General features: G+C 35.6%; 1 protein-coding gene across 1 annotated transcript in view; it reads right to left on the bottom strand.

Annotated features, from left to right (window-relative positions):
* Positions 1–22,548, bottom strand: part of MALRD1 (MAM and LDL receptor class A domain containing 1) — a 236,196-nt gene that overhangs the window by 142,312 nt on the left and 71,336 nt on the right. Inside the window, exons 18-21 of the mRNA XM_041408374.1 lie at positions 17,767–17,854; positions 14,898–15,074; positions 11,995–12,172; positions 1,468–1,624 (exon numbers count right to left, since the gene is read on the bottom strand). Of these exons, the coding sequence (XP_041264308.1) occupies positions 1,468–1,624; positions 11,995–12,172; positions 14,898–15,074; positions 17,767–17,854 (600 nt within the window). The remainder of the gene's footprint in view (positions 1–1,467; positions 1,625–11,994; positions 12,173–14,897; positions 15,075–17,766; positions 17,855–22,548) is intronic.

The raw sequence follows: 22,548 nt of genomic DNA, 5'->3' as shown, positions 1-22,548 counted from the left end.
AAATAATTTTATGTTCTGAGTTATTCTAACACCCATTATTAAATGATTAATCAAGCAATTGAAACCAAGTAATTATTAACAGTGTGCAAAGGTTTCATTATTTTCCTTTGGTACATTTTAAAATGAAATAAGTTGGAAGTGAAGGAGGATCAGTTAAAGAATAGAGGGAAATTGTAATCAGCATTGAAACTGGGAAAAAAAAATCTCTACTATACAGATTTGCCTTTTGGGCTGGTAATACTGGGCATGGCTCCATAGAATTGCTGTTGATTTCTACAAAACATTCTTTGAATGTGATTCCAACATGGGTTCTTACACTGTAAAGGAGCCTGGACCCTGAAGTATGCAAAGAAGTCCCAAAGCACATTTATTCATCCCAAGTCTTAAAACTGAGGATGAACCATCTTTATCCTCTGGTTTCCCACTGATTCTGATTAATTAGTATTTGACCACCTGCCAAGCAGCTTAGCAAGATCTTTACCTAGTTGGGAGACATTTAAAAATATTTTTAAAAATTGTTTAGTAAAAAAATCCAGGAAAATTTGGACCGTGTGTCCACTAAATATCTAGCCAGTCACATGCATGGTGTGTAGTTCACCACATCCCACATCACATTTCTAATGTCAACACAAATATTAATTTTGATTTCAAAACAGCTGAATTCTGTAACCTTTTCTTATAATTTGTATATTTAAATCCTCATGCACTGCCCACATCCAATAAGATACTGAGTGCACAGGTGACTGGGTACCTTATATGAGCATTTTTTTCAATCCATTCCTGATGCTGTAGGTATTCTATAACATTCCTGGGAAATCCCATTATAAGCACACAGCCGTGTGGTAAAAATAATTGTTTAGAATAGTGTTATTGTTGTATTTATTTCTGTCTGCAGTGACTTATTTGATCTACAAGCTGCTAATGAGTTAAATTTCCTTTATGGAAGTGCTTTTATTTAGACCAGAATGAGGAAAAGGATATGGGAAAGCAAATTTGTTGCTTACATGCCACAGAAATATAAGCATATATTCATTACATGAATATAAATAATCTCTGAAAGCGGTATGTTCAGGTTTTCAAGGAAAAAAACTCTATTTTTACAAGATTTGATGCCAAATTTTAACACAATTACTTATTTTTCCTCATGCTCCCATATTAGCCAAAGGCCTTGATGTCCAAATATCTATTTGCTGCTTTTCAAATGTGTCAAATGGTACTGTGTGATACAAAACTTTTTCTTGTATTGAAATTCCAACCATGGCATGTCTACAACAGTCACAATTTTTGCTTGCTGTAGAGATTTCCAATTTCTATTTTCTCCAGTATTTGAACTAATTCTTCCCTTACAACATGTTGAGAGCAGTAGCAGCCTGGGCTTCAGTGAAACTGAAAGAGAAGGCATAAATTTCCTCACAGTAATTTCATGCAGAAAAACAAAACAAAACAAAATAAAGAGCATCTCCATACCTCCAGAGAACCTATTGTTGAACCATTCATGTGGTTCCAGAATATGATTTTGCATCTGGGCCCTGTAAGGGAGATGACTGGTGTAGCAATGTCAGCTGTATCACCAAATTCTCCATTTGAGCTGTCTGCAAAGAGATACCAGCCTTCTTCAGTGCACCTGCTCAGAGAAAAAGGGTTGTAGCTTATTAAAACTAAATGTTTCATCATAGTTAATTTAATAGTTCAATATTTCTTTAGATAGCATTTGCTGTCTGGGTATCTGGATGCATCTTAGTATGTAGCCAGAATCCAAAAAAACCCCTTGCAAATGCAGCTAGCGTTTTTATATCAGAGCTCGTAAAAAAAAAAAAAAAAAAACCAAAAAACTGAAATAAGCCCACAGGATCATGTAGATGTGGGCTAGAAGGACTCTGGCTTTCCCAGCTACCCTCTTTCCAGGGGAATTTAGAGGGTTTGATCCTAGCTTAATGTCAAGAAAACCCAAGATATTGGATGAAATTTTGTCTCCTTTGCTATTGGGAAAGATGAAGTCTCTTTGAAGTAAGCATCAGATTCTGAGTGTACCGAGATACCAGAAGTGCAGTTCTAGTGTTTTGGGTATTTAAGATTTAGCCCCTAAAAACCTTATTTTCCAAAATAAAATGCAGCTGTTGACCAAAGATAAATTTCTCTTCTCTCCAGCAGAAGTGCTTCACGCTCTGTACTTCTCAAAAGAATCTTTCCCAACAAGTGCTTACAAACCTGACAAGGGAACCTACATTTTTAGATAGGTACTGGTATTTGGTTTTCCTTTCCTTTTGGTTTTCCTGATTGGCCATGTTCTGAGCAACCACTCTGTAAAGTTGCATCACTACAGATGTGAGAGGAAAATGACCCTGGCCAGCAAGCACTGCCAAGAGAAACACAAGGTGCTCAAAGATGTCATGACATCAGGCTCTTCACAGACTGAAAATCCTGCCTAATGAGAAGAGTAAAGAATTGGCTGGTACAGCGTCAGAAACAGATCTTCCAAAATCCTCACAAATCAGAGACTTTTTTCAGCTAGACTACTGCTTCTACCTCCCCATGTGTCACACCACAAAAACAAACAAACAAACAACAAAAACCAACCAACCAACTAATCAAAAAGGCATCATTTTAATGGGACAGATCTTCATTTTGCATAGTTCAGATATGCTACATGTGAGATCACTGAAAACTGCTCATAAACATAGCAGGGACCAAACTTCATCTGGGCAAAATCCTAGGGGGAAGGCAGACTTAGGATCTGTGGAAATCAGGATCTTCTCCACAATCTTATTTTCCTTTTTGTGAAAAAGCAGATAAGAGAATTGCTGCTGATCCTTTTCTTTTATCACTGAATCCTGGCAACTCAGACATCTTTATAATTACTGCATGCATTTACTTGGGCTAATCCTTTAGCCCAAGTATTAAAACATTCTCCAAATAAACTGACTCTACTATAACTAATAGCTGAAAACTTTGAAAATTCATGATTAGAGATCTTTCAAGAAATCTGCATTTGGACAACTCATTCACTCCCCTCCTTTCTGCTGAAGAAAGCTGTTATTTCAAGGTAGCAATTTTAGGTTTCTTTTTTGCCTTGGTGCTGAGTATTCTGCTGGAGTCTTGCTTGGAGGTAAAAGAGGGTTGAGTTCTCTTAAGGTTTGCAAAAATATCGAAAAATTCAGAATTTACTCTGCTTCTGGGAATTCATTACTTCAATGACCCAAGGGTGTTGGCACTGTATTTACAACAGCATTCAAAAGGACTTGTAAGAAGAATGATAAAAAGCTCTGAAGCGCAACAGCACTTACAGATCTCATACTTCTGAGTATTCAGTATTACATCCATGCCTCTCAGTGAGATTAGTTTGAAACAGAGGCAGGGTACAGTCAGTTCTACGATGAAATTCAGTCCTCCATTTCTTGTTGGTATGTTCTGTCAGACACAGGCAGGCCAAAGATCACATCTATGCCAGATACTACTGCCCCATAGCGCAGCCTGAGACAAGTGTCCTTGCAACCTTCTTTGACCTTGTTTCAGTGTTTGCTATAATATCACATTTAAAACTAGTACACCAGATGAAGGTCCCATGTATGAAACACTTAACTTAAACACGGTGGTGGTATGTGATTATAAGAAGATTAAGGTTATGTGGGCAAGTAATGGGAAATGGAGGGATCAGAAGGGGATGGGTGAGTATGTGTAGAGCATCCTTGTTGATTTTCACTCCTATCATGGACATTTTTACACTTAGGACTAGAAGAATAATGTACTTGTGACCTATCCATGTTTAAAAGGAAACGTTTTTCTAGCGAAAATCAACCAGCATCATGTTTGCTCAAAGTAATTTCTCTGTCTTGAATTTTTAAGCTGCCTGTTATAGAAGCCTGCATGGAGTTTCCAGGGAAGTGCATGATCTGCAGGGGGAAGAGTTTGAAAGAAGTATTAAGTAATCATTCTGTTTGCAGAGAGTTCAAATTAGCTAGAGGGTCCATACCTTCTGTGGATGCAAATTTTTTAGCAGAGCCAATTAACATACAGGCAATCATCCCTTCAGTGTGTCAAGCTCTGACTTTGAAAAGAAAGGATTTCTTAGCTGGCCCACTTGTATTTTAACCTAGTAATAAATACACAGTGACAAGGTATTACAAGCCATCCATAAATGTAAATTAACAGCTTCTCTTACTCTGCCAGATGATGTTCTTGTCTTCACCTCCAACCCTTGTTTTTAAGTGATCTTCAGAGAAGATAACTTTTTTCATTCTGAGAGTTAATCAGACCCATCCTTAAATTAATTTCTTTCCTATTCTATAAAAAGACTCCCTTGAGTTGTTTTTTGGGGTTTTTTAAGTGAGACCTCAAGAAGTTGATGGTAGCAAGTGTAAAACATGGTATTTTTCAACATATATAATAGTGAATAACTCTAGCTTTCAGCATATATCTTATGTAAGTGCTGAAATTCAGCAGAATACAGGCAGGTTCCCCTGCCAGTAGCTGCAAGAGCTCACACCAATTTAGAAAACTAACCCATGGAAAACTTCTTAGTTGGCAGCTACAGTAAGTGTCATTAAAATCTTGATATTTACCTTTTGAAAATAATTTATTTTACCTCTGTACTACAAGCATTCCCTATCCAAAGACATTCCTGTGCCAGTCCAAAAAACCTAATTAATTTCAGAGGGAAATTCACACCATTTTAATGGATATAAAATCTTCAACACAAGCAACTGACCTATATTTGCATACTTGTCTTAGTTAATTGCTTAATATTTCAAATATCTTTTGAATTGTAGTTGGCAAAGAATGGACATTTACAGAAGAATCCTCATGCCATTTTCTCCTTCAAGGCATTCCAAAGTACATAGTGAACTGAATATAATAGTTAGGGAAAGATTAGGTGGGTTAAGAAAAGTTGAAGACCTATCAAAAGATAGGCCCATCTTAAATCTGGCAGTGTTCTCAAGTCATGTCTCATGCTGTGAATTACACATTTCACAGTTCTAGTTGTCTATTGTTACAATGTCTGAAAGGGGATCAAAACTTGTTCAGATGTAACTTCTTGTACACCAAGTTCAAGCTCTTATTTAATGAATTTTTGGACATCTCTCAGTTTTTAAAGTGTTAATTCATCTGTGTATCTTCTACTAACTGTTTGAGAATCCCTGACTAAACACTTAAACGAACTTTTAAAAATACCTCTTACTCAATATTTTTCTTTAGGACTGAAAACTAAACCTGATTAGAAAACAAATAACTCCCTTTCACTAAAAAGTTCTGATTTCCTTCCAAATTGCAGCAATAACATGAAAAAAAAATGAAGAGAAAACATAAACTGGAGAGAGATATTTTAGTTTCCTTAGAGTTATAAGTATCCCAATGATCAGCACACCATACTAAATTTCAAAATTCAGAAAGCAGCAGCCTCCACATGCATTTCCATTTTTCGTGACTATATACGTCCATAAACACTCTACACTATCTATGTAGCAAATCAGAGCCCCCACCTATTGCACCTGTTATGCAGTGAAAGTATTATTCTTCAGTTTTCCAACACCATCTGTCTGGGATCTGCCCAGGTGAGTGACCTGCTATTAGAACAGATGGGTTTCTGTATAGAGAAAAAAACAAAATAGTGGTCAAGGAAACCAGTAGGGCACTAGATGGCCTTCAAAAGAAGCACTCTCTTGACCAAAGGGAAAGGATTGTGGAATATAGGACACATCAGGAAATTGTGGGCCACCAAATCTCAAGCTGATGGTTTCAATCAGTCATGATAGTGGCTCCAGTATAGATTTTCCACGTCCTCCACATCCTCTGTCAGGGTACTGGGGCTGTGAGACATCATTCCCTTATCTAGCTTCTTTCCCCCAAAGCATAAGTAACCAGCAGGCAGAAGTTTTGCTAAAATTAATGCATTTGCAGGTATTTTTGGTTTAAATTAGCTACCATTTCCTAGGTAAAAACCTTTCATCAGAAGATTTATGAGAAAAACAAAAAAGTTAATAAGATGTTAAATTTTACCTTTTAATTTCTAAAAAAACATATTTATGAGAAAATATTAATGGTTTTGTCATTTTTTTCTTGTACTGTCATCAGAATATAGTATTGATATTTTAATGCCTTATATACTTGACACAAGGTGATGGCAAACTGATACTTCAACCTTTGCATCATGCTAACTTCATTTTCTGTTGATTCCTATTAATTCTTGTTTCTTAGTGTCAAAACCAGATAATATGACAGTTCTGGTAAAATGTAATAAGGTATATATAGAAAACATGTTATATTTTCCAGCAACAAAAGTTGCAATACAAAGATATAGCATACAAAATTCATTATTACAATATTCCAAAGGAAACAGGCAAAGACACGAGGACAGGTTAATCTTTATGCATTGATATAATGCCCAATGTATCCTTAATATTATGTGTAAAATGGGGAAGTTACGTACATATTGTACCTTTTACTTGAAATTTGCCTGTAAGACGGGAAACTGCTGAAAGGTGGGTAGAAATATTACAAAATATTACAGAAAGTGTTACAGAAATATATATACAAAGAACAAGCCTTCTAAAAAAAAAAAAAAATCAAATCCTAACATTTCCCTCAACATTGTCTCTGCCTGGAGAAATCACAAAAAATGCTACAAGAATGCAGAAGTGAAAGACAACTTAATATCAAGCACTCATTCAAGAAGAAATTGATCACCTCCTTTTTGGGCTGGGTAACAGCATCTCAATGCAGTGCCCATTGTGCTGGTCAGTTCAGCCAGAAGGCCACAGGTGTAGGAAGGAGAGGGACTGATGATGGGCAGGGTCAAGGTTTTAGTTAAAGTGTATAGTGATTGTCAATGTGAAAGAAATGTGGTGAGGCACATCTTTATGAAGCTTGAGAAGACTTAAGATGAGAGAGAAGGAGAATGAAGAAAAACCACCTTGTTTCTTTTGTCCCTGTTCTTGTTAGATATTCAATGTCTGCACCAGAAATTCTTTGACTACTTATCCTTCTATAGATAATACAGGATGGGCTATTATAGGTTGTAACATGTGAGCAAAACCTTTACAGATCTCTTGCAGTTTTACATATAATATATTCATTGGCTTCAAAAAATTTCTTCCCTGAATAAAGATTATTGCATCTGTGAGGATATTGTTTCAGAAAAATAATCTATATTCAAAATTAAAATGTTATAAAATGTGTAATTTCCAATATTCCTAAAGGAAGATAAAAACTCAAATAATTTAATTAATTCTGTGTATCAGAGAAAGATTTTCTCTGCAGAATGCTTCCAACCACTTAAATTCTAATAGGTCCTAAATAGCCAGTAACTGAAATCTGCATCTAACAACTAGAAGAAAAAAGAAAAGAAGGCTTTGTTTGAATTAAATTTCAACATTTCTGCATAGGATAAAAAAAAATTAAAAGAGAATTGAGAGCAAACAGTCATTAGGAATGCACTTTAGGTTTTCACTTACAGCCATATGTGTCATATTAATTTCAAACTGGTTATTCCAAAAAAAAAGTAAATTCTCTTATTACTATTTGAAACTTTTATTTTCCTAGTAATTTTCCGCATCCATGAACACTTAATATTAAGGTTTAATAAATTCAGAAACCAAAAAATGTAATACGATTCTCATGCCATAATAAAGCAGATATAAATTTTTTGGAAGGCAGCTTTCTGAAAACATATAATAGATTTATTTCCTATTGCAGAAGACAACTTTTACTTCTGTTCACAGCTGCCTGTAAAATGCTGGATGCCAACTGATCAAAGTTCTTTGCACAGTGCTAGAGGAAAAAAAAAAAAACTATATTGACCATCTAAACTTTATCACATGATTGAGGTTAAATGGTTATTTCAAAGCTTCTTAACACACCAAAACACAAGTCATACTGAGACCTGTAATTGGACACTGACATCACAAAATTGCTCAAAAGAAAACCATCAGGAATGTGAGAAGGAATTCTTGTACTAAATAAAACTGTAGTATATTTATTACAGGATCCTAAAATTTAAAATTTCAAAAGAAAATATCTGTGACCATGCTTCGAGTATATCACAGGAAACTTTGATGCTTTGTTTTACGTAACAAATACAAATTCCAAGAAGAAAATGAGGCAAATGTAAGCAAAGTTTTACCTACACAAAATGATTAAATTATTCACAGTTTAATTTATTTTCATTACTAGATTAATCCCATGCTCTGACATCCTAACACAAGAGGTAAAAAATACTTCGGGTATATTCTCTTTCTTTGTACAAAATTAAGTCTGATGATTGCTTGCAATGAAATAATTTGACATTATCCTGCAAACAATTTCTCACCATTAGCTTATTCTTAAAAGTAGTTGGTATTCATGTTGGACGCACAAGGAAAAACAACCCAACAACCAACAAACAAACAAAAAAAAACCCAAGGAAAAAAGAAAAACCACACCCACAATACTTAACAATTTTTTCTCCTCTTTTGAAGTTTTTGGATTCTCAAATTTTAAACATTTCTTGACTGCTGAAAAAACTGCTGGGCTAAAGCATATTACTTAAAACTTTAATTTTCCTAATACTCCTGAATTCTGATAAAGATTGTCTGAAAAGGTGACACAAAAGACAGATGTATTAAAAATATATTTATCAGGGGAACTATTTACACAGCAATTATTATCATGTCAGCTTTGTTTTATCTCTGCATCCATTTTTGTTTTGATTTATTAGATTTGATGCATGAATTATCATATCAATTAACTACAAAGTTTTCAATTAACAGTGGTAACCAAATATCATTAATAATGTCACAGAATTTGCTACATCACAAACCAGATTGTTTAAAAAGGAAATAAATTAATAGACATCCATTTGCTGGTGTCAATTTAATACACTTGTTTAAGCCTACACAAATGGATACTTTTATTGTTGCAGCTTTTAGAAATGCAACTGCAATAGAGAATTCCATTTGCTAAGTAGGGAAACACATCACAGGAGCTCTACATTCGAATATGAATGGTGTTCTTTGCAGTGCACAGTGCCAATGTCACCCAGCCCTTTGCACAACACATGGCAGATTTTTTCTAGCTCAAGCCAGCTTCCAATGGCAGACTCCCATAACAGCTTCCATTCCTCCAGCCTTTGGTTTCTATACACACATACAAGCTGTTCCCTCTATTTCCAAAGTAATTACTTTCACTTAATTAATGTAATTACAGCTTCAAAGACTCACACCTTCACCTCACAATTCACCAGCCTGCATGTGGCTAGCACAAGTACTTATTCTGAGGAGGCAGATGGTTTGACTACAAGTATTCACAGGTATTTCTGCTGAAAGAACACATTGTAAGCTGCACTGCCAACTACTCTTGCATCAGAATGAATCCAAACATTTCTATACATAGTCCTGCATATTTTATTTTAATTTGCAAACATACAGGATTACAGCAACACAGCTTGCCTCATCTAACTAGTGGAAATTTGGGGAAAATGGATGAGAAAATAAAACAAAATGTTGCAGGGTTTTAATTCAATAAAACTGCTGCTCTGCATCTCCTGTGGTAATTTGGCAGCATCTATCTTCTGTACTTCTCTATAGGCCAATAAACAAAGGGAAGGGGGAAACCACAGAACCAAACTGCATCTCATGTGAAATATCACAAGAGCAATACATTACAGAGCTGCCTGCAAACTGCAATCTCTATGGATCATTTACTTTCTCTTTTCATCAGTCCTTTTCAATGTACTGTTAGTTGCATTAAACCTTGAAAATATGTTGAAAAGCAGTAATACAATTGCAGGTATCACTGTGCCAAGGTAAAGCTACACTGGAAAGGTTGTGGGGGATTTACTAAGTACTCATACAGGGCTGGTATTGGCTAATATACAACAATTAAAGAGCAGTCAATTAAGGATTTGACAGCTAATTTATTGTAAACAGTTGCTCTTTTTTTGTTATGGGATACACTTCCTTTTCATATATAATGTAGAGACCTAGAAGCAGCTTGACAGCCTTGTAATTCTTTGCTATTGTTGAATGATTTTTTTGAGTTTGGTACTGCTGTTTTGGGATCTTTGCAAAAATACAGTAATTTTAATGAAGTACACAGTGAAACGAACATATTGAGTCCACTCTTTAATAGCGATAGAAATTCAGGTTGAGTAAATGCAAAATAATGTCATTTTAAACTAATAGCAGTATAGCAAAGACTTTGTTGAAGAGGTCTTAATTTAAAGACCATCTTTGCACTCTATGGGCCATCATCACAGAAACTAAACATGTCACTAGAACAAGGTAAGTATTTTTCTGTTCAGAGTAATTACACTGTAGAGAAATTTTCTTATTAATGAAGTTGCATAACATTTAAAATGGATTGTACTCAATACCTTTTCTAGTTACCTGTAGGGATTCTTTTTTTCAATAACTCTTACAGCTACTTTTAAATGGAATACATTGAATTAATGCATTTTTCTAAAACACACTTCTCACTAGATTAAAAAAAAACAAAAAAAACAAACAAACAAAAAAAAAAAACCCACCAAAAAACCTCAACTATTTAAAACCAAATATTCATGCAGAAAAGCTTATTTTTGCTCCTTGAGATAAATCAAAGGAGTATCTTCTAAGGAGCTAGTAACTATCTTAAGCAACCTAACGAGAATGCAATATTAATTTACAAATTTTCACTGAGAGAATAGAACTGTTTTAAACATGAACTTATATGATTAATCAGAAAAATGGTAAAATAAAAAGAACTGGTAAAAAAAATACCAGATAACTGAGGTTTGCTCTAACTACAGTAGTTTTGAACTTCATTAGTTAAATACTAAATGAGTGCAGAATTCACAGGGCATTTTGTGTTAACTTGTACAGCCCACCCTTGGGCAAAACTGCTGACGTAAGACCAACAGCTAAAAATAGCATTAACAAAATTGGAAGCAACAGCTAACAACTAACAATAGCTAGTAAGGTAGAAAAGTGACCATAAATTTTCTGTGTGAATAAAGACTGAGAAGGTATTCACCTCAAACTGATCAAGAAGACGACCACAACTAAATTAAACAGCGCCAAATTAATTACAAAGCCAGCTTCCAAAAGAGAAGCCAGCTTGAAAAGAAGTGTAAAAGTAGGTTGAAAATTTGTAATAGCAGGAATTGATAATGCGGTCAACATCTGGTTTTGACATGCCAGAGGTCGTCTCGCTGGTGCCACAAGCACTGCAGAGAGCAGAGAGAGCAGCAGTCCCCCTGGGTCTGGCAGTGGGGGCTGCTGGAAGGAGGGTAATGCTGGAGCAGCCACCTCTTCCAAACTTGCTTTCCCATAAGGGGCAACATGCTTGTACTCCATATACCCTCGTGCGTGTTCCTCTAGATGGGGAGGTACTGAAACTTTTGGGAGTTACTTATAGAAAGACGTTTAGAAATTTTTACCTGCTTAATAATTGTAGAGGATTTTGTGGACAGTTAGCTAGCTGACAAAGGTCATGCTGGAATAATACCGTTAGTTAAGCAAGAAGGAGATGAGGATAGGAGTCAGCAGTCAGTGTCCAAATGCGGCAAGGTCACTGTGCCCTTGCCGCAACATGAGGTTATGGGAGAGGTGCGTTAGCTAGGAAGAATGAAGAAAAGATAAGAAAAGCCACAACAAAGTAGCCACAAGAATGTAAATGTAGGCGTAGTTAGCTGATAAATAACTAACCAATAATGAGCTCGCTTTTTGCAATATGCATTAGCCTTATTAACACTATTATAAATATGTGCGCCTATTCAATAAACTTTTGAGACTTGCTGATCACTCATATTGCGTGCCGCATTTCTCCCGCCGATCTCAACAAATAATGATTTTTAATTTTTGATTAATCTGTAGTATTGATCCCGCATAACTACCTCACCTATTGTCAGTTAATTACATGTCATTAATAAATCAGTAAGCTGCTTCAATATTGGAAATGCAGCAGTTTTCCCCTTGACAATCTACATGTGGTTAAAATCACACATTCTAGAAGAGACTCATGCACCTGAAAAACTGTACTCACATAGTATGATCGGTCAATGGGCAGTGTTGTTCTTCCTCAGGGTAGAGATTTGCTCCTCTTCCAAGTTGCCACTTGAATGTCTTTGTGGTAAGTATGGAATAATTTCCTGACATCTGTTCCAAGGCTGGTTGATGCCATCCACACAGGTCTTTATCTTCAAAGTCACAGACTTCCATAACTTTAGAGATTAACAGTTATTACTCATGTTTATATAAAAATTGAAAATCATTAATTCATGCTACAACCCAAAAAAAGCAACATGGAAATAAAACTAATTCAATTTATAGTATCCATGAATACTGACATATTACTAATATGCAAAGTTTTTTCCTCACAAATAAAACATGAATTTTATATTTTCTCCTCTCTTAGACTGATTCTAATTTTGGAAATATACCAATTCCTTTGCACCTCAGTATCTACCTTTGTGTGAGTTCTGACCACCTTTCAGGTATTTCTAATAATCTGTCATGTAATATACACAGAAATTACTGTAAAATTCATCAGCTGAGAATCTGTGGGCTGCTGTATGGGTCTGTCTCCAGTCCCATAGTCTGATGACATTAGCAAATCATTGTACATTTTCTACAAAGTCCATGACCATAACTCTAAAAAAAAAAAAAACAAACTCTAAACCAGATTTCAAGCCGTTCTTACAAAACTTGAAAGTTACATAAAAATGCATCTATTTGGTATTGGCATCAAATATTGTTCTGTTGTCTTACTAAAAAATAAAAAATGCAGCTGCCTCCCAAAGAGTTTTTGTCTCCTGAGCATCAAAGTGAGCTCATTACTGACCCTACTTAGGGTAAAGAAACCAATTTTATTTTCCATTTCTGCTGTGAATATTTATTCTCCAACACATGGTCCAAGCTGAGTTGTCACTCTCCAGAACTTTGGAACATATTACTACACTTAAGTTTAAGTGACTGCAGTGAGACTTGTGCAAGGAAAACAAGAATTTATTTTAACCCATAAACCCATAAAAAATGCTGCATCAAGAAATCATGGTTTGTTGGTAGAATGTGCCTGATGCTTCCTTCCTTGAAGGCTAAAAATGGTAGACTAAGGAGAGAGTGAATTTTGGTTTATAGGTTGTATATCCTCACTAAGGAAGAAAACTGCAGCCAGTATGATCTCATGGGTTGCCCATATGAAGATTTGTGATGCTTCCTGAGAATGATGAGTGGCATTAAATGCTTATTCCCCTTTCCTACATGCTTTGTAAATATTATATTTAAAGTTCCTCTGAGAAAGATAACACCTTCCTATGATCATATTTCTGTTTCAGTTTGGACATTTTTAAGTCCTAGTCCAGCATTGTCATTTAAGTGATAAATGCCCATCTTAGTGATGGGAGACCTCAGAGAGAGCAAATATGTAAAGGTGTATTCTCTGCAGTATTTATCTCACTTAGAAGAAAAAGATGTTTTGTAAGATAATGTTTTGAGGGGAGAAATATTCAGAGGGCTCTGTATTTATGTTTCAGGGCAAGATTTCAGTGGCTGGTGTTTTTTCACACTATAGTGTTGCGGTGCGTTTTGAGGTGGGGGCACCCCGGGGATGTTCCCGGAGGGCCCCCTAGGCTGTGAGTTGGCTGGCAGCATCAGGCAGGCAAGGAGACTCCACACGGCTTCTGAGGGTGCTGAGCAGATGAAGGTTTATTTGGGGTCCCAAACCCGGGTACAGCATGGTTACTGAGGGAAAAGGGGGGAAGGGGGAGCCTCGGGGAGGGAAGGGGCAAGAGGGGGGAAGAGGCTGAGAGCGAGGAAGGGCTAAGACCCAGACTGATCCCCTAGCACAGCTTAAGAGGGGAATTGAAGTGGGCGCGGAATCAGACTTGGGCCAATGGGATTGCAGATACAGGAGGGTTCAGGGCAGGACCACAGGCTTAGAATGTACCATACATTTTGGAGGGGTGAGACAGAGCATACCATTTAAATAAAATGGAATACAACACTATAGGAAACTACTGTGGCACTTAAACATCAGATTAATTTCTTCCAGTTATTCCCACATAGGAAATAGACATAGGGAGAGAATGATACTTATTCTCACTGAGCCCTCAGCCCTGAGAGCGGTGACTGAATTCCCTTCACAGTGTGTAATGAATTCAGAGTTTTCATTTTCAATGACAATAGTTTTGCTTGCAAAGGCTGAAGAGGTCACTGTCTCTAGATGTCTGTCCCCCTCATTAACTGGCTTTGGTACTTTCAAGTACTTTGTTCTTTGAGGCAAAGGGAAGTCATTAACAGCTTCTAAAATGCTACAGTGTGAGCTGCTGTGACTCAGAAGCAACGAACAATTGTCTTAGATCTTTATGGGCATCATGTGCGGACCTTGTCCATTACAGTGTCCCATAGATTATCAGAGCTTTACAGGCTGGAACTCACTTCTGTGTGGTGTACGCTGAATTTCACAATTATTGCTGATGCTGAAACAATTTTGTTTCAGCAAACCCCAACAACCCCAACAACCAACCAACCAAATACAACCCATACTCATTTAAGTAGTTAAGAAGTGGTTACTGTTCTCCCAGATGTCCACCCCAAAGATGTACTCAAGTTTTTCTCTTCCAGTCTGGACTAGTGAACATTTTAAAAAAATATATTCATTTAAAATTGGCATGTATGGTTACCAGCCATTAGGGAAGTGAGGATTCCTTCCCTTACCATATTTCAGTAGTAACTTGAATTGAAATGTTGAGTCTGAATCAGAAGGCAGAACGTGCATTACATCACACATATTAAGAGTAAAACATTACTATGTTCCTGGGGAAAATCACATTAAAATAGCATCTAGGTGCTAATACCAAACTGTGTAGATAAGATAGAGCTGCCAAAGCAATGTGTTTAAGACCCACAAACTAGTAAGGTGCAAAGAACATGATTTGATCCACTCACCACAAGCTGATTCATCAGACTTATCAGAGCAGTCAGGTCTGAAATCACACTTCTGGATCATCTGGATGCAGTGGCCAGAGGCTTGACAGACAAACTCCTTCTCTGTGCAGTTGTTCATGGGGAGTGTGGCAGGAACTGAAGTTCCTGAAGTCGTTGTAGAAATAGTGGGCAAGTATCCTTTGAAAAAGGAACCAAGAGGATGTTGAGCACCTGGACTAAGGGATTTCAGCTCCATGATGATTTCTCCCTTTGCCACTGCCCCCCTTTTCCAGGGTATGGCTTTACTGGAATCATGCCTGGACAGCTGAGTGACTGAAATGTTCAGCAGGAGCTGAATTGGAGCTTTCCCCAGTGGAAAGCACTGGTTTTGTCACACCATCCATACAATCTTTGACACTTGCAAGATTTACACCTCTTGCCAGTCTTTCAAATTTGGATCAAACCGGTGAATAATTTCAAAAAACTCATGCTGACACTCACACAGCAATCACAGAAACTGATTTTCCCTGTGCACCAAGGCTAACAGATTATTCAGATGATAATGGGGGTTTTCAACATGTTGATTACTACAAGCGACTGTGGAAATTACTGTGTAACCTTTTTACCTTGTAAATTTCTCGCTGTAAAAAATTATTTTCTCATTAGAGAAATTATTCTGAGGTCACAACCTTGTTCCACCACCTCCTTTATATTTCATTCAAACTCATTACCACTTCTTTCAAATCAATTGTCTTTTTTTGTCCTCCTATTCTTTATTAAGCACCTTTCTTCAAGCTTACTCTCTTTTCTTGAAAACCTTTGCTATTCTTGTCCATAAAGGGAATTTCCATTATAAAACTCCTTTTCAAAATTTCATAATTTATAAAATTATTAGCTGTAGTGCACAATGCACCTGAGCAATACCCTGAGTTAATTAAAAACTACATGTGAAGACTTTTCATATTAAATTTGTCTGGGATAGCAAGGATTTTTTTTAAATCCCTGACGGCTGGAGCACTAATACTGATAATAAATTACTCATTTCTATTTTGTAGGGTAGAAAGCAAACATATGAAATTAAATAATTTATTTTCCAGTGATATTAATGATATTCTCAAAATGTCCTCAAACTCAAACAAAAGACTTAGGGGAAGGAATATTTTGAAGTAAGAATTGTATTAATTGATACATTTATCTACAACTCAGAATAACATCAAGGACCTTATAAGTCAGAATTTTTTAATACAAATGCCACATTTAAGACTTTGCTCCTGCTACACTGAAATAGAAGAAATTTTGAATAATCATAGCCTTCACAACACCTGAAAAGAAAGGAGGATCTGATACTTCCTCTGTTTTGAAACAATTTATTTTCTATACTTTATTGAGTACCATTTTGTCCAGAGCAAGCATCACTGAATAGCCTTTGTTCAGGGCATTCGAATGATGTGTTCGAGCAATACACTCAAGATTCAAAAGATTCAACATCTTTTATGTTACTTAGGAGAGACTTTACTATCAAGCCCATCTCTCCCTGTCAGTATTTGGTCACTTAAAGTGGAGCTCAGGCAACTGGGCAGTGCTTGATTCTAGTGTGCAGGGACAGGGGAACCCTGCTTCTTCAACCTGATCCAACGGGTGTTAAATATGGTGGAGCATGCCATAGCTGTTGTCTATTTTGCAGGCTAATCCCACAGTCTCTGACTTTTTTTTTTTTTTTTTTTTAATAATTGTATGGCATGGAGGAAATAAAATTAAGACAGGACCCTAGACTGTCTCAAAAATTACTCTCAATTTTAAAAATATACAGAAATTCATTCCTGTCCACCATTATACTTGAGTATTTTCAATTTATCTTTCCACATGCAATAAGGGGTTTTTCTTAGTTATGGTCTTTGAAACTCTGACCTTCTATGTTTTCCAATTTCTTGTTTAGTTTTAAAATTGTCTTCATAACTAATTTGAAATTATGTATGGATTTTCTGATTTGTTATTTTAAGATTTTATTCCCTGAGCATAAGGCTCAATCCATTAACTGAGTATTTACAAAAAGCCTTCATATTCAAAATGTTATAATAACCCCGTATAAATATGGTAAAACCCTAGATAATTATCTGCAAAATAAATACTATACACATTTGATATTCCTTGTAGAACTAATTATGACTATAAGAAATTTTTGGAGTAGCAGAACAAAATGCATCTACACTAGGGTGTTTTAGAGTAAGTGCTAGGATACTAATATTCAGACACTGTTTTAAATTGTTTGCTGCTCTACAGCCCTGTCATGACTTTAGAGCAACTGTCACACCATATATAACCTTGCAATGCCTGCTGCAGCTGTCAGCAGCTCCCTTAAATCTATTCTGTGGTGAGCTTCACACCCTGAGTCTGGTGTCTTGAAGTACATGTATTTTGGGATGTAATATTTTACAATTCTGTAGAGATTGTTCTGCCCTTGGTAACAATGACTTTTGACAACAGGTTGCTCTATCACCTGAACTATTTGTGTGCTGTCACGTGAGAGCATTTGGCACAGTAAATACATTAAGAATTATTAGGAGGAGGTGGAAAGCTGTATCAAACTGAATTGGCGGAATGAAAGTTCAGTTCCTTTACACACAGCTAAGTTTCTTTTACCTTCTAGGAGTCAAGACCTAAAAGAGTATGGAATCTGCACCCTTCTCACTAAGGATCTCTTTTGGACATTACATGCACAGCAGAACCTATTTTGTCTTGATGCCTGGATATGAGAGTCTGAGGAGCAGAGGAACAAATCTGGATTTCCTGACTCACAATTTAACCTGGTTTTTACTTTTCTAGTAGCAATGTTTACAAATGACAGCAACGAATCAGCTCACAGCTTAGAGATGTGCATTCCAACTCTTACCATGGTAAAGAGTGCAGCCCAGAAAAGACACATCATCGAGTCCAATGTCCCCGGTGAAACCATCTCCTACGATACCTTTCACCAAAATCTAGGAAAACAAGAATTACAAAAGCATTTTTCAGTGTATTATAGAATTCCACTTCTTATTAAATATTTCTTAGTAATTGATAGAGGAATCATTTGGCATGTTTCTCACTTAAAATGAGATTAAATTTATTCTGGGGGATACAGTCTATTTAATAACAATTTATGAGAGCAACTAATTATTATCAGGTTTCACTGGTGGTCACATTAATCATAGTGAACCATAACAGAATGATTGGATTCACAATGGTGTAAATTCACTGAAACATCACTGTGATATAAAATGATGGCAAGACATTATCATGAGTGGCATATTATGATTACCTCCTTTGGTACGTATTGGAATAACATTAATCATGCTTAAATATAATACCATTCATGGAAAAAAATTATAGACTCACACAAATTAAGGTGTGATGAAGGCAATTAGGCAGGTAAGAAATGAGCTAAGGAACCTTTTAAAGAAAAAAATTCTACTGTTTCATCAGACTTGTCAATGCTGTATTTGCTTCATTATATTCTACTGCCAGGGAATAGAAGTTGGTGTTTGTGAAATACTCTCTGGAAGACTGAATAAAACTCCTCTCCTCTGTCTGTTGCTGAGTGATAAATATCTAGCAGGTGATTAATGAAAGATTTGATAAGAGTATTCTTAGTTTAACTAAATAATAAACCCCTATTTATAAAAATAACAAAGCCTTCTCAAGCCACACACTTTGAAAAAAATATGTTTTTGCTGATCCAACAGAGTTCAAAAACTGTTATTTCTTTGCCATTGTTTTAAATCCTTATTTTACATGCTACACACACATTCACTTTCAGAAATGCTGTATAAAATTTCTAATGTATTTTTTTTCAGTTTTTTCCTCACTTAAGTAAAAAATTCCTACACATTAATGAAGGATAAATAGTGGTAAAAATATAATGGTTCTGCTTCAGAGTACTGTTTGTTCTACTATTTTTGTTGCAATTTATTTATAAAGAAAGGTTATATTGAACAAGAACCATTTTTCATATGATATGTATGGAGACCTTTTAAACATTACACTTGAAATTTATTATGCTGTGCCAGGAGGGAAAAATACGTAAATGATGCAAGGAATGGCCTTAACCCTGTAAAAGTAAAATAATAATATCAGTCTAAATATGCTAACACTGACAAATTTGTTTCTGCTATTTTGAAGTTGCATGTGAATTGTAGATTTATTACTGATGCTGACATCACCAGAGTAAATAAAAATGATTACACTTCATTTATATATTATGTCCATTAAACAAAATAAATGAGTATGCTAAAAGAAGACAGGTAAATGTCCCCTACTATGGATATGCTCCAGATGGGCCATTTTAGCACAAAATACATTTCATGTGAACGACAATAATAAATGACAGCATTGCTTTTTCTTGCTCTCACAGCAGTATGGGATTCTTATTTTTCCCTCAGGATACCTACAAATATTCTTTACAATACTACCCCAAGCTTTTGTGTATTTTAGACTAAAATGGGGAGAATGCTACAGTAGTGGTACCAATAGCAATAAAATGGTTAGAAATTGGAAACAGGACAAACCAAAACATCTACTATTTGAAAAGCCATGCAAGAAAACTTACTATTCCAAAATTACAAATTTCCATCCACTGTAATTTTGGCTGGCAAACACACAGCAATTTAAATATAATTTTCAATTTGTTTTCAAAGTGAATGACTATCTACCTGCAATTAATTACTTACTAATTTTCTCAAATTTAGAAAAAGAAGCAGCAAGTTTATTTAATTACACAGCTATTTCTAAGATAAACACAAATACCCTCACAACTACACTAATTTTGTATGGGATTGGTTTGTGCACTTGTGGATGTTGCTGCTGAATGTGCAAGGAGCTTCAGTCTCCAAATCCACCTGCGCCCATGTCCCCAGTCCTGACAGACACAGGGGCTGAGGGTATCCTTATATAGCATCTTCCACCAAAGTTTCCTCCAAGAAAGATGCTCTCTTACACCTTAAGCAGGAATATGTTTTTTAAAAAATTAAATATATCCAAAGTTAGAAGTGACAGGACACAGTTCTCTAAGAGGAACTGAATTCAGAACACCCTTATATTGATTATCATTGCGGTTGTGTTATTTAAAATCTCTCCACCCACATTATTTTTTTTACATTTATCTATGCACCTGGGAGGGTGATACTTTGAAATACAGCACGAACTCATTAGCAACACAGAAAATGTAATAGTGGCATAGGCATACACTTAAAACTGAAAATAAGAGTTTAGCTTCAGTACAGGGCATGGTCTCTGCAGCTGTGGTTAAACTTTGACCACTTGTATTAATTTGCCAGACATAATTCTGCAAATTTCATAAGATACTATAAAGCAACCTCTGGGAAATTCATCTGCTGTGAAATTCATTTCACATCACATTTATTATTTGAATAAGAATAAACAGTTCCCAATTTCATGTTTTCAGAAGTCTAGATCGAGACTTAATGAAATCTATAAAGGTATCAAAAGGTATTTGACATAAAGAAAAGAGGGGAAAAAACCCAGTTCCATGAAAGCAAACTGCATTAGAATGATATTGTGTATACATAGAAAGAATGTTCCCTTAAGATTTTGAACAATAAGATTTTGAAGAGCAGAGCGACATTATGACAAATCTTAATAGAGGAATTACAATGGATAATATTGTTCTGTACAAATGCTCAATTTTTACAGCGATGATAATTTCTGTCACTAGTCAATTCCCACTGAAGGTAACGAAAGTAAAATCTTAATTTCTATACAAGCATAGTTTAAGATAGAATGGAATTAATTTCAAAAACTGTGGAATATTAAAAATTCTGAGGGTTTCCAAATGTGTAGGAAATAGTGATATTTGTTCTAATGTATTCAACTTGTAACTTAGACAAACAGTAACTCAAGTTTGTCACAGGAGGTGTCAACAGGGTTATTTAGCGATTTTTATTTCCAGTTAGAGCATTGTATTTTAGATTAGGTTTCTACCATGATTTCTCATGAGAAATCGTGTGATTTGGTTTGAACAGGAAAGAACAACACAAATAACTGACAAAACACTTTTCTGTAAACAATTTTTTTGTTACTTATTGAAAGCAAAGTCATATCTGCATATCTCTGCAGCAAACTACCCCTATGTTTTAATGCTAGGGATGAATAAAGAAAATTGTATAATAATGTATAATAACATTTCTTCAAAAAAACAATAAATTTCTTATGAGGCGAAGGAACTTTTGTAATTACAGACAAAGCACAAGCCACAGAACAAAACTTCAAAACTTCCTTTTCGTTAAAATATTTTCATCCAATGATCATAAGTCTTCACTGTAAATTGATTTTTTCAAGAATGCATGAACAAAATAATATATAATAATTTCTCAAGATATACACATTAAAAGGGAAACTTGCCAAGAAAGCACAATTCTTTCTGAAAAAGTTTTATTAAAAAAAGAAAAGAAAAATTTAGATTTGATTTTGATTTTTTGAGTAGTTATTAATTCACGTCAAATAAGATATTGAACTGCTTTGATGAGTCCAAACAAGGTGATTTATTCCTCCTTGGCTTTGTTTCTCTGTTTCCTCAGCTGCCATCAAAGGAGTAGGCACTGTGGACTCGAGATCATTCCCCCAATCTCTCATTTAGGTGTCCACTAGCTGCATTCTGTTTATGTGGCACTGAAATATTCCTCTGTACCTTCTGCAAAATATTTTTTCTTAGGAAAAAAAATGGATGCATGAGTTGTCACAGTCTGTTCCAGCTTTCTCTCACCTGGGGGGAATGACTTAGGCAAACAGAGCCGTTATGTGCTGCATGGAACCCTTCTAACGCCAAAAGCAATCACAAGTGGAGACCTGCCATCAACTTCTGGAAAGATTATCAACAGTGGGTCACCACATTGTTTAAATCATACCCACTGAAAAGCTCAAGATCACACTGCCCTTCTCCAAACTCATCAGCTCCTTTCTTTATGACCATTGAAAATGCTTTAGAAATTAATGCCTCAAGACTCCAAAAGTTGAAATAAAGTCCTTTCACACAGGTGTCCAAATGAGTTGTTACCAGCATTCTTAAGGTTACACACATCAAATATGAAAAATCTCGTGTCAAATATTTGATGTTTTACAGTGCTTGGTTTTACAAGATACTGGAAAACACTAGTTCTAGTTCAGTAAAGCACTTTATCACATTTCCCTATAAGCTTGTGAACCCTCATGCTGATTTATGATGTTTTTCACAGCATTTCTCTAAAGTGCAGGGATGAATCACATTTCTATCCTGTTTTAGACTATTCAGTGATATTGGTGGGATTAATAACTACATGTTCTCAGAGTCTTTACATTCCTGTATTAAGATCACAAAACTGCATTCAAGAGAAAAGATCCTGCTGTCTTTCTGTGATATTAGCACTGGAAGAATTATTGCAGAAGTACTATATTGTCAGTGCCAAAAATTTTCTGAGATTTCTAGGTTTATAAAACAACATGTTTAGCCTGTCCATTTGAGAAACATCTATATAGCAATTATAATTATGAAACTATATTCAAACCACCTTAAGTTCATGGTTAGTTTTGACTTAATCTACAAGGATATACAAAGTCTGCTTTCTTTTCTCCTAAACACAGCTTTCCTCAGATTTTATGTGGAAATAAGTCAAACAAACAAACAAACAAAAAAACCCCAGGA

Source organism: Onychostruthus taczanowskii, unplaced genomic scaffold (assembly GCF_017590055.1).
Source record: "Onychostruthus taczanowskii isolate IOZ18803 unplaced genomic scaffold, ASM1759005v1 scaffold3, whole genome shotgun sequence".
Classification (NCBI taxonomy): domain Eukaryota; kingdom Metazoa; phylum Chordata; class Aves; order Passeriformes; family Passeridae; genus Onychostruthus; species Onychostruthus taczanowskii.
The sequence above is the reverse complement of the archived record's forward strand: the minus strand, read 5'-3'. Positions and strand labels throughout refer to the sequence as shown.